At 46.1% G+C, this 18,498-nt stretch overlaps 1 protein-coding gene across 1 annotated transcript in view; it reads right to left on the reverse strand.

Annotated features, from left to right (window-relative positions):
- The window catches only part of RBP2 (retinol binding protein 2), a 31,484-nt gene extending 13,214 nt beyond the window's left edge, over positions 1–18,270 (reverse strand). The window contains exons 1-2 of the mRNA XM_086369429.1: positions 18,121–18,270; positions 11,624–11,746 (exon numbers count right to left, since the gene is read on the reverse strand). Coding sequence (XP_086225555.1) covers positions 11,624–11,696 — 73 coding nt within the window. The 5' untranslated portion in view covers positions 11,697–11,746; positions 18,121–18,270. The remainder of the gene's footprint in view (positions 1–11,623; positions 11,747–18,120) is intronic.
- Positions 18,271–18,498: the final 228 nt, after the last annotated feature.

The raw sequence follows: 18,498 nt of genomic DNA on the forward strand, positions 1-18,498 counted from the left end.
GTTTTGACCCCACCCCCATGCCTGTGGGTTTCGAGTAGGTGCTGTGGGAAAGATTCAAAATGGAGCCTGGTGGAAGTCCAAATAAGGAATTACAGATGATACAATCATAGGAGAGGGAAAGGGGAGTCACTCCCACCTAAGCCTGGGAAGATTAAGCCCATATTCACAAACTAAGCTACCCCTATTCACACCCCTCCATGTAAGAACACCTGTGCTCTTCTTCTTCGAGGATCCAACTTCAGCTTCTGCCCTAAATAAACTGCTTCTTTGTACACTCTTCCACACATACTGTGCTTCTAAGAAACTCTGTGCTTGCTTTATAATCTTGGTCTCTTTGTTGAATTCTTTCCTCAAAGGGCAGAAATCTCTCATGGCATCTCACTCGCAAATCTCTCTGATGACATGGAGGCCCAGAGACGTTAAGTGACTTGTCTAAGGTTACACAGTTGAGAAGCAATCAGAAGGGTTTGACAATTGGATGGATGTGTGGAAGATCAAGTTGGGAGGTTAAAACAGAGGTTCTGGGCTTAGGGAACCAAGGTAGAACCAGACAAATTGGAGAAAAAATTTTACGGGGGCACTTAGGAGCTAAGTTTTAGCTAAGGTGACTCTGGGGGCCATGCTGTGTGAGAACCTTCGGGGTGATAGTTAAGACATGCCTTGGAATCAACCAGGAATGGTGCCCCATGGTAGAACCTCCCCTGGGAAACTTCACTCACTCCATTCTCTCAGGAAACCCACAGATGAATATCAATTCTATATTATATCCATTTTACTAATGAGGAACCTGGCTTACAGAGGCTGTGCCACTTGCCTTGGATTATATAGTGAGGAAGCAATAGAGGTGGTAATAGAACCTGTAATTGATGGCCTGTCTCCAGGGCCAGCTCTGTGCTCCACAAGCTCTGGGCTGGCGCATCGCATCACATTAGACCACTCCAATTTGTGTGCTTCCAGTAGCTACCCAAGATACCAAGAACTTCTGATTCTACATTTCCCCTGGAGCCACAGGGCTTCTTGATCCAACTGTGTGAGCCCTCCCTGTTTGGAGCAGCTGATGTTCCCCAGAGTTCATGTGAACTGTCCCCACCACTCATCAATTGCTTACTAGGCCTATGACTCTACAGGAATTCAGAACTGGAGGAAATACACTCCAACCCTGAATGTTTTCTGATAGCTTCAGCCTTGTGACTTACAAAATGGTACCTGGGCACTTTCAAGCCATACAGCCTGGGTGTTTGGGGGGAAGGTATATAGGCCCCGGGTTTGGGGGGAGATAAATGCCCTCTCTGCCACTGTGAAGCCCCTGGGCATCTTGACCAGCATTCACAGAGCCCAGGGTGCCCCATGGTGTTTGCCATGGGTTCAGTCCATAAAAGACTAGTGGTCAAAATTATTTTCAAATGGGAACTCATGATCAACTAAATTTGAGAAACGAGGAATTAAAGCCAAGACAGTCTGGCTGTTTTCTATGCTGAAAAACTTTATGGAGCCTTTAATCTGGAAAAGATCCTTTGCAGCTCCAACAGCAGGGTACAAGATGTAGCCTCTCCCAACTTTGCGTGTGTGCTAAGTCGTTCAGTTGTGTCTGACTCTGTTCAACCCTATGGACTGTAGCCTGCAAGGCTCCTCTGTCCATGGGATTCTCCAGGCAAGAATACTGGAGTGGGTTGCTGTGCTGTCTTCCAGGGGAACTTCCTGACCCAGAGATCGAACCTGCTTCTCTTACATCTCCAGCATGGGCAGGTAGGTTCTTTACCACTAGCACCACCTGGGAAGCCCTTTCCCAACCTTACGTGGCTGTAGAACCCTCCATGGTGGGCTTTCCAGCTGGTCAGGGTTTCACAGAACATAATACAGGAAGGGCTGACAAAACCCCTCCTGAGGCCTTTATCTCTGTCTCCTGGTCCCTGCAATTGTGAAAATATCCCCTGTTCAATTTTTTTCCCTTTAAGGCAACAGTTGCTTTGTTTGGAATGGAGGAACAGGACCAAGTGGTCAAATATTTCTGATTTAAAAATGAATCCTTCCTTAAAATTGCAAAAAGCTGAAAAAGAATGTCTTCCACCTTCCAGTCGGTATAAACATGTGCTTATGCTAGGCAGAGCCTAATATCATCCTCCGACTCATGTTTCTCTCCTTCTGCCCCAGAAATACAGCCTAATGAGCCAGGTGATGTCTGGGGGTCTAACTTCAGCCACATCCCTGGTCACTAGGGTCCAGATCTGGAAGCAGCACAGAGCAGCGGCTGTAAGTGGAGTTATTTACAAACTGCATCAGGCTATTTTGAGGATTAAATGTGATGGTGTAGGAGAGTTTCTGCCTGGGATCCGGTGGCTATGGTAATGGCTCCTTAAGTGTAGCTGCTGGCATCATTGAAATCAGCCCCCTGATTGCAGAGGCTGGTTTCCTCAGAGTCCTTTGCATTTTTCCAGATACTCCCTGTACCTCTGCTCCCTCTGCTCCCCTCTCAACCCAGCCTCACCTGCTCCAGCACGTCCTACCCTTTCTTGCCTCCTTCCTCACCTGCTTTCCAGGCCCAGAATTTTAGCTCCCAGGAGGCACTACCTGATATTCTCCTCTTTTTCATGGGGTTCGTTGTTCTTTTCTCCAAAGTCTCATCTCAATGAGGACAAGGACAATGTTGGCTTTTTGCTCTGTGTCCCCATAGAACCAGACCCAGGGCTGGGCACACAGTGGGAGCTCAAGAGATACTTATGGATTGGTTAATGTGGGCACTGTGGTCTAGGACCAGGGTTCTCCAAGTGAGGCCCCTGGGCCCGCAAGCAAGTACATGAGAACCTTTTAGAAATGTATATTCTGGGATCCACCCTAAACCTACAGTAGAGGGTTGGGCCCTTCTTGTTTTTACAAGCCTTGCAAGTAATTCTGCACATGTACACGTTTAGAATCCCTGGTATAAAAGAGTGAGGGTGAGGTCTGGGCAAAGGTCCTGTCTCTGATCTTCCAGCTGTGTGACCTCAGAGAAGTCACTTTCCTGTCCTGAGTCTGTTTCTCATAGTAAAGTGGGGAAAGAAAGCTCATTTCATAGCATTATTTATGTAAGGATTCCCTTAGAATGATAAGTAAGTGCTTTACCCAGTGCCAAGGAGCTGGTGGGTATTTGATGCAATTGGCCCCCACTCTTTGGTCTTTTCTGTTCTGGCCAAACAGTGGTCAGGGAGGCCTGCTGTTCTAATGGTTAGAATTCCAGGCTTTCACTGCCAGGGCCCGTGTTCAATCCCTTACCAGGGAACTGAGGTCCTGCAAGCCACACAACATGGCCAAAGATAAATAAAAATATTTTCTTAATGCTTAAAAAACAAAACAGTGGCCAGATCAGCATTCAGATCCTATTTATGCATCTCCACAGCCATCTGTCACTCCACACAGCCCAAGGATCCTGGGTTCTGGAGGAACAGTCAGAATGCTGACTAATCTAAGCTCTCCCTCCCTCATACAGCCCCGGCTTGCCACAAGGGCATTTAATCCAGCCTGACCAGACCTTCGTTTGCATGGACTGGTTTCCTCACTCCATAGTTTGGCCAAAGGGTAGAAACTTGAGTTCCTGCTCTAGCCCTCTGTGCTGAGTGAGGTCCAGGCTATGCTAAACCCTGCTGGAGTCATAGGTAGGAGATGAGGAAATAAAACCACGGATCATGTGTTAACCAGATGAAACAGAGGGGAGGGTGTCATACAAAACCACAGCTGACTCCTGAATGACACAGGTTGGAACTGTGCAGGTCCACTGATATATGGATTTTTTTCAATAGTAGCTACAGAACTACACCATCTGTGGTTGGTTAAATCTGCAGATGCAAAACCACGGACACGGAGGAACTACATACAAAAGGAGGGCCAGCTCTATGTTCTGTGCACAGTTTTGACTGCGTGAAGAGTCAGGACCCTTAACATGCCCCCACTGCGCCCCCCCACCCCCCTGCCCCCATTGTTCAAGGGTCAGCTGTACTAAGGAAGAATTGGGAATTACAGAGCAATTTAGAAATCTAAATGTAAGTGGTCTTCAGAGAGCAAGTCTATTTTTACTCCACAGATATGGAAATCAAAGCTCAGAGAATTTAAGTGACCAGTTCAGAGGTACCCAGCTAGGAAACCCTCCTGACTCTTTGCCTACAAGTACATTCTGTTTATCATTTACAACTAAGGCTCCCCAAACAGAAATTATTGCTTGTCCCTGGTAGTTCAGAGAGGTAGAGTGCACCTAAAAATGTCTATTGCCAAGAGAGCGGGTTTGTCCTGGAAATCCCAGCCCCAGTCAGTCTTTCTGACCAGAGCCAGGGAATCTTATTAGGGGCTCTATGCAAATTGAATCAAGCATCGTTTCTTCTCTGGATTGAAAAATATCTTGGTCTCTTGGCTACCCTTTACCACGTGCGCTGGCTAGTTAATCATGTCACCTCTGCTCCACCCCAGGGAAGGGAGCCGAACGTTCTCTTGCTGGATTCTCGATATTTCTAATCAAAAGGCAAGGTTTAACTGCTGCTGTAGAATACACAAGCACACACACACAGAGATTACAAAAACACTTCCTCTTTGTACTTTGCAGGGAAAATTGTTTTCCTGATACGGTATTTTAACACCAGGGTTATCAAATATATTTGATCTGCTTTTCTGGATTAAAGGTATCTCTGAGCTTGATTTATAGCCAGGTGAAATGAATTTCTATCTCAGAGGAAAAGGTCCAAAGGCAAGCTATTTCTGAATAGTATATATGGCTTGTAGCTGCTGCAAAAGAAAAAAAAAAAAAACCCACGGAAGTGACTTTATTAAAGCATACTTTTCATAACTGCATTTTGAACAATGCAAGCCATAAAGTTGAAATATGAGTATGCTACTCAACATTAAAAATGCTTTGTAATGTGCTTGTGGAAAAAGCTAAAGTTGTAGGCTAAAAGGGCAGGCGAGCTTTGTAAATTAAAGAGCAGGGATGCACACGGATTCATCACATGAAATCTGAGACCCATTCCAAGTGCAGCTTCCGTGGACTTCAAACCTCGACTCTTAGTTCACAAGTCATCAGCACTCAGGCAGTTATGAGAAGCAGAGTGAAAGAGCAATCTTCTCCATCTTTCCATGCCATTTCCTCCTCTGGATAATCCATTAAGAGAGGAACTGTCCTTGCCCCCTCCTGCCTCCTCCTCTCTCACCCTCATGGACTTCTCCAAATATATTCGAAGCCTTCCCTAGGCAGCAGAGGCAGGCTGGAGACCCTGAGGTGTCTCCATGCCCCCTTGTACTTTTCATTTCTATGCAAATTGAATCAAACACTCCTCCTTCTCTAGGTTGAAAAAATGGCTTGGTGCCCCACCCAAAGTCTGGTCCCCACCATTGGGATGGAGGTCAGGGAGATGGGGCTGCCAGTACACACCAGGGAAGACCCATAGAAAGGGACCAAACTTATCTTCACCTGGGTTTTTCCCACAGCACTGTCCCTGTGTGAAAATGCAATCAAGTAAAGATTTTCGCAAGTGTCTAACTTCATTGATTTGTGAGCACCAGCAGCAATTTAAATGTCGTGAAACTAACTCTTTGTTAGGTCATCAGACATTCATTCACATATTCACTTGTTCATTCATTTCTACCCAGGGACTCTGAATTATTCACTTGCAGTGTTTCTGCAGGGTCTCTGCAGTGTTCTGAATGTTTCTCCTGCCTTCTTTGGAGGTCCTCATCCTGACGAACCTTGCTCACTCTGAAGCTCCCTCTCCCATAACTCCATATTAGTACCCTCACATGGGAGAAGGAAATGGCAACCCACTCCAGCATTCTTGCCTAGAGAATCCCGTGGACAGAGGAGCCTGGTGGGCTGCTGTCCATAGGGTCGCAAAGAGCTGGACACAACTGAAGGGACTTAGCATACATGCATGCATTGGAGAAGGGAATGGCAACCCACTCCAGTGTTCTCGCCTGGAGAATCCCAGGGACGGGGGAGCCTGGTGGGCTGCCGTCTATGAGGTCACACAGAGTGGGACACGACTGAAGCGACGCAGCAGCAGCCGCAACTAGGACTTGTGCAGTGGCCACTGCTCTTTTAAATCTGTGCATGAAAATTTCAATGAAAAGATGCTCTTCATAGAAGATGATTCTCACTTTTTTGTGTGAATTAAGGGGATTGTATTTTTCCTGATGTGTACAATGTTTGGAATAAAAATTTCCCCAAAGATTCTAAGTTCAAAGTTAACTGGGTATTTTCAGAACAGATGCCTTCCATTATACGTTCCTATTTTCCTGATTAAAGTTACATGGTGGTGTTTTATTTTCTAGGCTCATTCTTGCCTCTTCTCCCCTTAGTCACCAAATCTAGTCTGTTTCCTGCTATGGACAACCCCCCGGCGGCCCTCCTTGGCACCGCTCTGGCATCTTCCCAGGGCCACTGTAACCGCTTCTTCAGTTCTCTGATCATCTCTGCTGTTTACATCTGTTTACACCCTGGCTGTTGGGGCATTCATGGTCTCTCTCTCTCTCCTCTCTATCGTTCTTCCCAGGATTCTCTTCTTGCATGATGTCCTTGGGTGACGTCCACCTGTGGTGACACACCACTTTATGATCCAGCCCTGGTGCCTTTTTGACTCTTCTTGCCCCACTGCCTTGGTAACATGACTCCTGCTTCCCTTGTCCACAAACATCCTTATCAACCCAAACTTGGCATGTGCCCACAGGGCCAGAGCTAACTCCATCTCTGTGTGGAACACTCCTCTCCTTCCTTCAAAACTCCATCCAGAAGTACTTAGAAAGACTTCATGCATGCCTGCTCAGTCAGTCAGTCACGTCCAACTCTTTGTGACCCTATGGACTGTAGCCCACTGGGCTCCTCTGTCCATGGGACTTTCCAGGCAAGAATACTGGGGTAGGTTGCCATTTCCTCCTCCAGGGGAACTTCCCGACCCGGGGATTGAACCCAAGTCTCCTGTATCTCTAGCATTGCAGGCTGATTCTTTACCACTGAGTCACTAGGGAAGTCCAAAGAATAAGCATCTACAATTTTAGCTAACTGGGTTTTAAAAAAATTATTATAATTTTATTTGGCTGTGCTGGGTCTTAATTGCAGCATGTTGGATCCAGTTCCCTGACCAGAGATCAGAGTCAGGCCCCCTGCATTGGAATCACAGAGTCGTAGCCACTGGACCACCGGGGAAGTCCCAGGAAGCCTTCAATGACCCGTCTATTGTAGGTCTCCCACCACCACCCCCAACCACACACACTTAAAAAAAAAAAAAACTATGTAAATTTCAGATGTACAACATCATAATTCAACATCTGTGTAGGCTGTAGAGTGATTCTCACCACAAGCCTGGTTACCGCCCGTCAGCACACAGCTCACACACTTCCGGCCACCATTGTTCCATCGTCACTATAGTCCTTTCAGGCCCAAGGGACAGAATCACCTGCTGTCCCTTCTGTGGCAGATTATACTTTCTTAAATAGCTGCAACACTACGTCTCATCCTACTGGATGTTCTTACAATGTGACTTTGACATTTTGAGAGGCGGGGTCTATGTACCTTTCCTTTGAATATAGGTGGACTCAGGACTGCTTCAACCAATAGAATACAACAGAAGTAATGCTATGTGACTTCTGGGTTTGGGTCATAAAAGGTCGTTCAGCTGCTGCCTCCTCTCTCTTTGCACACAGCCAGGGTGATGTGAGGAAACCCAGGCCATGAGGGACACCACAGGGAGACACCCACAGCCCTGGCTGAGGTCTCGGGCTGGCCAGCACTGAATGCTAGACACAGGAACGAGGAAGCCTTTGAGATGGCCCCAGCCACTGTCCTGCTACAATGGAGTGAGAGCCTCCTAGCAAGACCTCTCTAGATGAACCCAGTCAGCTCCCACATCTAAGAGAGGCAATAATAAAATCGCTGTGTAAGAAAATGAAGCCTCTACGTTTTGGGGGCGATTTAATCACACTGTAATAGAAAACAGGAATGCAACTTGTACATGGCTATAGCTTGACTGGCTGCACCATTTTGTGCTCTTTGAGAATAGAGACTGGGCCTGGGCCTGCCTCAGATGGCACAGTCCCTGGCTTCCACGGCAACATCTAAAGCTTTGGTAGAGAAACTGAATGATCCCCCATGTACGTGCAGTTCTGACTTCACTCTTCTGGAGCAGAGTGAATGGACTCTCCCCTGCTGTTCTGTCACAGCACTGGGACCTCACTTTGTCTGTCCCTTAGACTGAAGATCGCTCCTCCATTCTCTGACCCCCTGATCCAAGTTGAAGGAGAACCTCAGGACATGACAGATTCCTCAGGGAAGAGGAGTTCACTGGCTGCTCTCCTTACTGTCAAGAAAGAATCTAGGGCCTTAAGGAACACCAGAAAACAAGGTACCATTGACCCTTGGCACTCACTCTCTGAACAGCTAATGATCTGGCTAATTTGGGGCAAGCCCAAAGGTTACCCTGACATGTCACTGCTGAGGCTGGCAGCTAGGTCATGTGGGGAGGCCAGATATGGAGTGAGTTGCCAGCTGGGAACAAAGCCAGTTTGTCCCCCACCCCCCTCCCCCGCTAAAAAAGAGTACTTCCTTCCTCCGGAACTAGCTTCCAGGTTCACAGAGAAAGCCGACTTCTTGGTGCTAGGGACTAAGGTCTAAGAAAGTGAAGGCTCTTTGGAATTATACTTAGTGATATTTCTGCTTCTGGGGACTTGGGAGGATCTCCACATATGTTCTTCCCAAATGCCATGGGCCTCATGCTCCAAGGGGCAAGAAAGTCAGGCTTCAGCTTGTCAATATTGGGGCAGTAACGTTTGTCTTGCGGGGTGGATGTGGAGGGAACTGTATGGATCTGCTGGGTTTCTGTTAGCAGATTCAATTGAAGGGTGGGGAGTGGGTCGGGGAGCCCCGCACAGCTGCTTCTGGCTGAGCCCTTGAGACCTGTCTCCAGTCACCGCCAGCGCCTGTCTGGCCCACTTGTATCCCCACGGGCAGACGAGTGGGGTCAGGTGTTCTCTCTTGGAGTCGGAAGGTGACTCTGGCAGCAGCGTTTCTGCACAGAGTCATGGGTTCGAGCTGCGGCACATTCCTAGGACACCGTAGGAACACCGAGGCAGCTGGGCAAGCCAAGGCACCCCACATCCGCATTCTGGGGTTAGCTACTACCATTCCCTATGGCGTTAGTCTCCACCCGGAACTGTGAGCCCACCTCTCAGCACTGCAGAGACTGGCACGAAGAGGCCAACCCAGTGGCTCGCTAGAGTGAAATCAACATAGTAAGATGTTGAATGGAAAGTCGTGACTGCAGCTCTAAGAGATAAGAGGTGTCCAGTGCCAAGGAGAACCAGAAAGGCCACTCCCTCCAAAACCTCCTGCAACAAGACATCCACACATCACATTCACAATCCAAACACCCCTCCTCCATCAGGAGGCTGTAAGTTGAGGTGAAAGAGTCCAGTGGAAGGCTGCTTTAGAAGAGGATTGTTTGAAAGAGCTGACAGGGTGCCCTGCTTCCTGGCACCCCCCAGAGGGGTCAGGGGATGGTAACAGGACTGCATGTCTTTTACCTCCAGCCTAGAAAGAGGGGCTCCAGGGGCCCACCCTGTACAGAAGAAAACTAAACTGAGACTTGATTTTGTGCCTAAAGTCGCCACAGGACTTTTTATTATTTAAGAATAAGCAGCAAAGGACACAAAATTGCCTTTTGATTATATTCCCTGAGTTGGGCTTGTGCAGTTTTACTGCAGAAAGCTTGAACCCACCAAATAGCTCTTGTTAAAGTACTTTCAGTCATTCCAAATAACAAGCACATCCAACATCATCTGGAGAGACAGGCAAGGCTGCTATCTCTATTTGGTGGATGAAGAGACTGGGTCAGAAAGGTTAAAAAATTGGTCAGAGAGAAAGCCTCAGCTGACCTTTTGGTTTGGTTTCCTCCTCTGTATGGTGTTGTTCAGAATCCTAGTCCTGAGCTGAGCTCCAGAGCATTTACCCACGTGTTAGAGGCAGGATTCCATTTTCTATCCTCACTCAGTATTAAAAGCAGAGGCAACAGGGTTAGGGCTCTGGTAGGAGGATTTTTTACCTCCTCCCTCCTCTCCCAAGTATATTGGTAACACTCTGTGCGTGAGTGCAGGCTGGATTGCTTCTGCTGAATCTGACTCTTTGCAACCCTTATGGATGGTAGCCTCCTAGGCTCCTTTCCCTATGGGATTCTCCAAGCAAGAATACTAGAGTGGGTTGCCACGCCCTCCCCCAGGGGATCTTCCTGACCCAGGGATCGAACCCACATCTCTTATGCCTCTTGCATTGGTAGCTGGGTTCTTTACCACTAGCACCAGCTGGGAAGCCCAACACTGTAGCCAGGAGGAAAAAAATCCATTCGGTGTTGGAAACATGTCTAAAGTCCATGAAAAAATTCCAGTCTCTGAAAATTGCACAACATGTCACATGAGCTCTCCTTATTCATTGCCACGGTGGAAGTGTCATCAAGGTAGAAGTGAATTGCACAGAAAAACCTATGATTCCCATTCTTGATGAGACAGTCTATCATCATATCCAAATTATTGGGCCTCCAACTCCACTTGCAGCCGTTTTTCTCTTACTTGGTATAGAGAAGTTCCAGTTGGGAACTCTCTATGTGGAGAGATCTAAAGCTAGAAAAGGTGATCTAGAAGCCATCACAGGAACAAGAACAGGCAAGCTTCCTTGTCTGGGGCCTGGCCTACAGTGTGTGCTAAGTCACTTTCAGTCTTGTCTGACTCTTTGAGACCCCTTGGACTGTAGGCCGCCAGGCTCCTCTGTCCATGGGATTCTCCAGGCAAGAATACTGGAGTGGGTTACCATTTCCTTCTCCAGGGGATCTTCCCAACCCAGGGATTGAACCTGCATCTCTTGTGTCTGCTGCTTCAGCGGGAGGATTCTTTACCACTAGCACCACCTGGGGCCTATAGTAGCTGCCCCCAAAAGTGAACTCCTCTCCATGGGCCCAGCTCCTCTGGTTTCATGTTTTTTCTGCCTGCCCCAGAAGAGATCCCACAAGAGATTAACTCAGTACACATGCTGGTGGAGCCCCTGGGCTGGCGTCTAGTTCAGAAGTCAGGTGAGCTTCTGATTGTTTGATCTATGTGACGAAAGCCCTTCCTAGCCTTCTGTGGGCCTGACTTTTCCTCGGCTGAGAGATTTGTTAGCCACTCTTTTTTTGCTTCTCCACTGCAAGACTAACAAAGGAGCAATGCAGGGCTCATCTGTGTATAATATCAGATCCAGCTGGTGGCGATCACAAGGCAAGGAGACCTGCTGTGTTTTCCTCTCAAGTCTGGCTTTCCTCATGTGTGCATACATGTGCCTTTGTGTGCATATGTGTGTGTGTGTGTGTGTGTGTGTGTATGTGCATTCTCCATTCAGTGAATCTTTTCTGTGTGCCAAGAACCTTCTAGACATAGCCTCATTTATTATCGTTCCCAGCTTGCCAGCAAGGAATCTGGGCCTCAGCAAATGAGTATGGCCTGCCTAATACTATACAGCTGGTAAGAAGTGGGGAGCAAGACTTGCACACAGGTCTGGGGAACTCCACAGTGGCACTGTCAGAGGGGTCAGATCACAGTCCTTACAAAGCTGCCCTCTGTCTCCCCTTTTCACCTCCCCTCTCTCCCACCTTACCCAGGGCCTTCATGTAGCCTTCAAAGTTATCATTACTCTCCATCTCCCAGGTTCCATTCTGGTCCCTTGTCATGGTGGTGGCCTCTGGTTACCGTGGGTATGTGCTGGATGGCAAGGAGCAAGCTGCAGGAAGAACATGTTAGAATGAGCTACTTTTATAATCCAGTGGGTCAGGCTTACGACTTTGAAGATAACAAGCTCAAAGATCACAAGTACAACCCAAAGGAACTTTCCTTTCCTTTGCAAAGCTCAGCAGGACTATGAGCAATGTACACTCAGAACCTGGCACAGCCAGGCATAGGTGTCCTGGTGACCTCATTTCTGTCTGGTTGGGCTCCCACAGAACCCCTGGCCCCATACAGAACACTGTCCAGCAAATACCCAGTGCTCACCCCTCATGCACAACAGGCCACCGGTCCCAGGCTTCAGACCTCAGCTGGAGTCTCTCGGCTGTGCAGCAGCATTTGTGGCCTGGCTGGTGAAGCCAAGAAATGAGAACTCACACCTGTGCACCTCTACTCTACTTTGGGCTGGGCACCAGACATCCTTCATCTTGTTTTCTTACAAGAGCTCTGAGCTATGTTTAAACATCTCCATTTTACAGATGAAAAAGTATCAAGGAGGTGAAATCACATGCCAAGTAACTACTGGTCACTGACCAACCTGGGATTCAAATCCAGGTCTGTCTGGCTCCAATGCTCTAAGGAAAAGAGTTTTGTTAAAACAGGGTGCTAAAGACATCACTTTGCTCATAAAGGTTCATATAGTCAAAGCTTTGGTTTTTCCAGTAGTCATTTATAGATGTGAGAGTTGGACCATACAGAAGGCTGAGTGCTGAAGAATTGATGCCTTCAAATTGTGGTGCTGGAAAAGACTCTTGAGAGTCCCTTGAACTGCAAGGTAATCAGCCAGTCAATCCTAAAGGAAATCAGTCCTGAATATTCATTGGAAGGACTGATGCTGAAGCTGAAGCTCCAATACTTTGGCCACCTGATGTGAAGAGCTGGCTCATTGAAAAAGGCCCTGCTTCTGGGAAAGGTTAAAGGCAGGAGAAGGAGGCAGTAGAGAATGAAATGGTTGGACGGTATCACCAAATCAATGGACATGAGTTTGAGCAAACTCCAGCAGATACTGAAGGACAGAGGACCTGGCAGGCTATAGTCCATGGGGTTGCAAAGAGTCAGACACGACTGAGTGACTGAACAAATTCAGCTTGGAAAAGGCAGCTTGGATTGGGGTTTGATTTGAGAACCTTATTCTCACTTGTTTCCCAGTAAGTTTCCCCAAGGCATCTAAGCAGTGGGGTTACTCAAGAAAAGTATGTTTGGGGAAGGCCAGATGGAAGGTAGTGGGGGTAGTGGGACTCTGCTTGAGACCCCAGGAAAGAGCTGAAGATTACCTTGACCAAGGAGGGGTGCATGGCTGGCATTTGGACAAGAACTCTTGGTTCTGAACTGTTCTTCAAATGGGCTATACCAGTAGGTCAGAAGGTAGGTTGACTTACTGCTCTGACACATGGTTCTGAGAGTTGTGACCTGAGCCCTAACAACACTCTGAAGAATGGAGGTGTGGACTGAGATGGATAAACCACAAGTCTCTGATTTTAATTTTGATGCTTTAAAGCTCTAAGCTCTAAATCTAAGCAAATGGTTCTGCTGTTGAAACAGGGAAGGACCTTATGGTCCTTGCCCCCTCCCCACATCCTCTGGTTGCCTTTTGCCAGAGTAAAACTTTAATCAAAGAAAAAGTTTAATCAGAGAAATGAGAACATAGAAGAGCAAAGGAAAATAGTCACAGAAGACCAAATAATAATACTGTATTCATTAAGCATAGTCAAGGATCTTTAGTTCTTTCTCAAGGGCAATAGACAATATTCTGAGCCATATCCTGTGAGCTGTCTTGCTGCTGCTGCTGCTGCTGCTGCTAAGTTGCTTCAGTCATGTCTGACTCTGTGTGACCCCCATAGATGGCAGCCCACCAGGCTCCCCCGTCCCTGGGATTCTCTAGGCAAGAACACTGGAGTGGGTTGCCATTTCCTTCTCCAATGCATGAAAGTGAAAAGTGAAAGTGAAGTTGCTCAGTCGTATCCGACCCTCAGCGACGCCATGGACTGCAGCCCTCCAGGCTCCTCCGTCCATGAGATTTTCCAGGCAAGAGTACTGGAGTGGGTTGCCATTGCCTTCTCTGGTGAGCTGTCTTAGAGATACTGAAAACCCCAGGTGGAGAAGTTAACTACATGATGATCAGACTGTACCCATGACATGAGCTGCCACAGTTCTAAGAACTGGCTTCAAAGAAATGGAAACTCACCAATCCTAGAACTGAAGATTAACTGTAGCTGAAACAGTCAACATGCACTGATCAGACCGTCAATGACCAATATGAAAATGACTGTCAGAACTGACTGTGCTGTTTTTACATGTAGCCCCCCCACTTCTGTCTATAAAAACTCTTACCCTACTTGTTGCCAGTAGGGGGAGTTGGCCTTTGGACAGATGTCTGCCCTCCCCACCAGTTGCTGGCATTTGAAATAAAGCAAACTCTCCTTCCCACCAGCCTGGCCTGTTTATTGACTTCTGGGTGGTGAGCAGCCAGACCCCATGCCTTTTAGTAACAGTGTGTGTGGTTTAGGGGTATAAAAGAGTATATTTATTATTTTTTTTCAGTAAATATACTAGAATCAGAAAGACACACAGTCAAAAAAATGGCCCATCTGTTGTCCAAAGGCCAATGTAGGATGAAAGGGAAAGAGGAATAAGGGAAAACTTTACAACAAATGGAGGATAAGTGAAGGCAGCAGAAGTGGACAGATAAGGGAGCCTCGGGCTTCATCCTTTGAAGTCTGGCCAGAACCTGCTGTAGGCTGAGCATTCAGCCTCCTGGGTTGAAGAGATAGGTATTCCCCTCCAGGTTCAGATTCCTACCCCTACCTGTCTCCTGGGGACCCCTCCCAGCAGTCCCCAACATTTTTGGCACCAGGGACTGGTTTTATGGAAGACGTTTTTTCCCATGGACTGGGTGTAAGGGGATGGTTTTGAGATGATTCACTCACATTACATTTATTATTCACTTTATTTCTATTATTATTACATCAACTCCACCTCGGATCATCAGGCATTAGATCCCAGAGGTTGGGGGCTCCTGCTCTATAGGCCTTCCTTGCAAGAAAGTAACGAAACAAACAAAAAAACCTGTGCTGGTAGGAAAGGAGGTTGACAAAAAGAATGGGTTTGCCAACTGCAAAAAGCCAGGGACTTGAGTTTCATAGGTCTTGGGGATGGGGGTGGGGAGCATTTACCCTGTGTAAGCGGGAAGCTGAAACTGAGAGGCTTGCGTAAAGTCAAAACACTTGATGGATTAGTCCCTCAGTGAGAATGTGAAGGCCAAAATCTACCTAGAGACAACAAGAAAGTTTGTTTATTTGGCTTGGGTTCTATGTGAGTTAGGTTTCCCAGGTGGTTCAGTGGTGAAGAATCTGCCTGCCAATGCAGGAGATGCAGGAGTTCGATCCTTGGGTTGAGAAGATTCCCTGGAATAGGAAACGGCAGCCCCCTTCAGTATTCTTGCCTGGAAAATTCCATGGACAGAGGAGCCTGGTGGGCAAAGAGTCAGACCCAATTGAGTGACTGAGCACGCATTATTTAAGTTAAAAAAAAGGTTCTTCCCTGCTCTCACTCTGGTTTAGGGTTTGAATTTATGTTTCCTGGTAGCCAATATATTAAAATAAATGGAGTCTTAAGCTTGTAATATTTGTAGGCTGCTGGAAAGAAGTAAATGTAAAAGCTGTCTAGAGGGACACACCTTCAAACCAGACCAACCAGAATGTCCTGTAATAAAGCCATGCTGAATGTGAGCTCATAATCCAAAATTACAAAGCACACATTAAATTAATCCACCAGAAAGCGAGCATCAGCAGAAACTTACAGTCCAATTAGACTTCCAAGAGCTTCAGATAATAAAAATAATCGAATAAACTATAAATAAGTATGTTAAAATTAAATAAATTTAAAGCACCTAAAAACATAAAAAAAGGATAAAATGATTTTTTAAAAAGATAGATTAAAAATGACGAGAGTAGTAAATATTTTAAAATAGAGTCATTAAAATTTAAAATATAACAGAGGAGTTAAATAACTGATTAAATACAGCTGAGGACAGATATGCAGGATGTATGTAACACAGAAACCACTGGCGGAAGTTTAGAACATCAAAACAAAACTTTAAATATTACAGAGAAAACAAAAACAACCATATAGATTACCATAAACAACACAATAATCAAATTGATATCACACTTCTAAACAACTCTGATGGAAGATAACGAAGGAATAATATCTGAGAGTGATAAGCGGAAATAGTTTGGTATAGAAATTACAGACCCAGCAAACGTCATTAAAATGTGAGGATTTTAAAAACGAAAATAGTTTCACATTTAACAGCCTCAAACTGGAAATAACTCAAACATTCATCCGCAAGTTAATAAATACATTGGGATATATTCACAAAATGGAATACTGCTAAAAGGAACAATCTCCTGATATATATATATATATAACAGCATGGGTGAATCTCAGACATTATGCTGAAGGCAAGAAACTTGACACAAAAGATCACATACTACATGGTTCCACTTATATGAAAGTCTAGAAAAAAGCAAATCTTATCTACAATGATAATAAGATAGGTCAGTGATCTGATATTATGGGAAGAGAAGTAAAGATAGGAAAATGCGCATGAAAAATTTCTTAGAGAGGTAAGATAGAAATGCTCTATAGTTAAGATGGTGATTGTAAGAATATTGCCAAAACTCAAGCTCTACAATTAATATATATTCCTTTAATGTATGTAAATTTTACTTAGCAAAAATGAACACAACTGTTTTTATTCATGAGTTCATTCATGATTGTTTATGTAAAAAACATTTAGTTTCAACCCAAACTAAAATCTTGTGTTTTGAACACATGAGACGTTAGCTGATTGACATGAAGTAAACAGGTACTAAAGGAAGCTATAACGGTTGATTGACTAGACGTTTATAAGAAACGTAGGTGTAAATATCTTAAAAACTTAAGAGGAGCCTCTAGAGCAGTGGTTGTCAAGCTCCAGACAACATCATATTCGTTTGGAGGGCTTATAAAAACATACATTGTTGGATACTACCCCTAGAATTTGATTCAAAGGGCCTGGGGTGCGACCCAAGAATTTACACTTCTACTAAGTTCCCTGGTGGTGCTAATGCTGCTGGTCCAGGACCACAATTTGAGAACTACTGTTAGAGAGTAATGGGGGAAAAAAAGGGAAACAATGGAAAAATAAAATCTTAAAAAGTTTTGGAGCTGGGCACACCCAGTTGAATCCAGTTTCACTACTTCCTAGCAGTGGGATCCTTGGAAACTTAGTTGAGTTTCAGATTTGTGTTTTGAGTCTTGGGTTCATGTAAGAATTAAAGGAGGTCATAAACATAAAGCTCTTGCCAGAGTTCCCAGCACATAGCACAGGTTTAATTCCAAGGTAGTGGCAACGGCAAGGGTCATAGCTCAAGTTCCTAGCAAGTATGTGACAGATCTTCAATGAAACACAGCTTTGGCACGATCTTCCATCTCAGATCTGTCTGTGAAGTGGATGGGGGGGGCAACAGGAGAGGGTTCTAAGGGGGAAAATTGAGGGACCACTGAAAGAAAGCAATTGTCACTCAACAACTCAGCTAGGAGTGTCCTCTACACTCCTCTACACCTTCTATTCACGGAGGACCACTCTTCTTAGAGGGCTTCTCAGGTGGTGCTAGTGGTTAAGAACACACCTGCCAATGCAGGAGACACAAGATACTTGGGTTTGAACCCTGGGTTGGGAAGATCCCCTGGAGTAGGAAATGGCTACCCACTCCAGTATTCTTGCCTGAAGAATCCCATGGACAGAGGAGACTGGCAGGTACAAGCCCATAGAGTCGCAAAGAGTTGGACGTGACTGAAGTGACTAACATGAATGCACTCATCTTAGAATTGGCAGCAGAGCTCCAGTTTCAAAAGTTCTGTTTTAGGGCCCCTTCCTGGAGGAGGGCATGGCAACCCACTCCAGTATTCTTGCCTGGAGAATTCCCATGGACTGAAGAGTCTGGAGGGCTGGAGTCCATGGGGTTGCAAAGAGTCGGACACGACTGATCGATTAAGCACAGCATAGGGCCCCTTAAGTCTCCTGTTAGTTAGTCTCATACTAACCTACTAACATACTCATACTAACAAATCACATACTTGGATGCTGCATCTTCTTAGGTCCCTGGGTGTCTCCACTACGGCATTTGTTTACCTGACTCTTTGTAGAATCCTCAGGTGACTCTGAGGACTGGGAAAACTCATCAGTTATAGATGAATCTTTCTAAGCTGGAAGAAACTTTCTTGAGATCACGCTAAAAAGTGAAGATGTGGACTTCTCAAGAAGCCTGGATCTGAGATAAATTATTCAGCTGAGAGCACACACAGCAGAGATCCCCAGGTATTTACCTGAAGTCCTTCAGAGCATCTGACTGTAGGCAGCTGGGCTCCAGGCTGGCTCCGGGAAGCCAGGAAGCCTCTCCAGCCCAGGCCTGCCCAGCTCCATCCTCTCTCCTTCTCATGAGGTGAAAAGGTGTGCCCTTTGAAGACAAATGTCACCAACTGGGTGTTCACTGAGCTTCTCTGCAGAGCCCTTTCCTCTCCTCCCCTTTCTGTTGAGCAACACCCTTTTGACTTGCTTGTCTCATCCAGCAAAATGTGCCGATTATGGGCATTAGACTTTCCCTCGGAGAAGGCAATGGTACCCCACTCCAGTACTCTTGCCTGGAAAATCCCATGGATGGAGTAGCCTGGTAGGCTCCAGTCCATGGGGTCGCTAAGAGTCAG

Source organism: Bos grunniens, chromosome 1, assembly GCF_055505025.1.
Source record: "Bos grunniens cultivar Pamir isolate PY7600 chromosome 1, Bosgru_T2T1.0, whole genome shotgun sequence".
In the NCBI taxonomy this organism is placed as follows: Eukaryota; Metazoa; Chordata; class Mammalia; order Artiodactyla; family Bovidae; genus Bos; species Bos grunniens.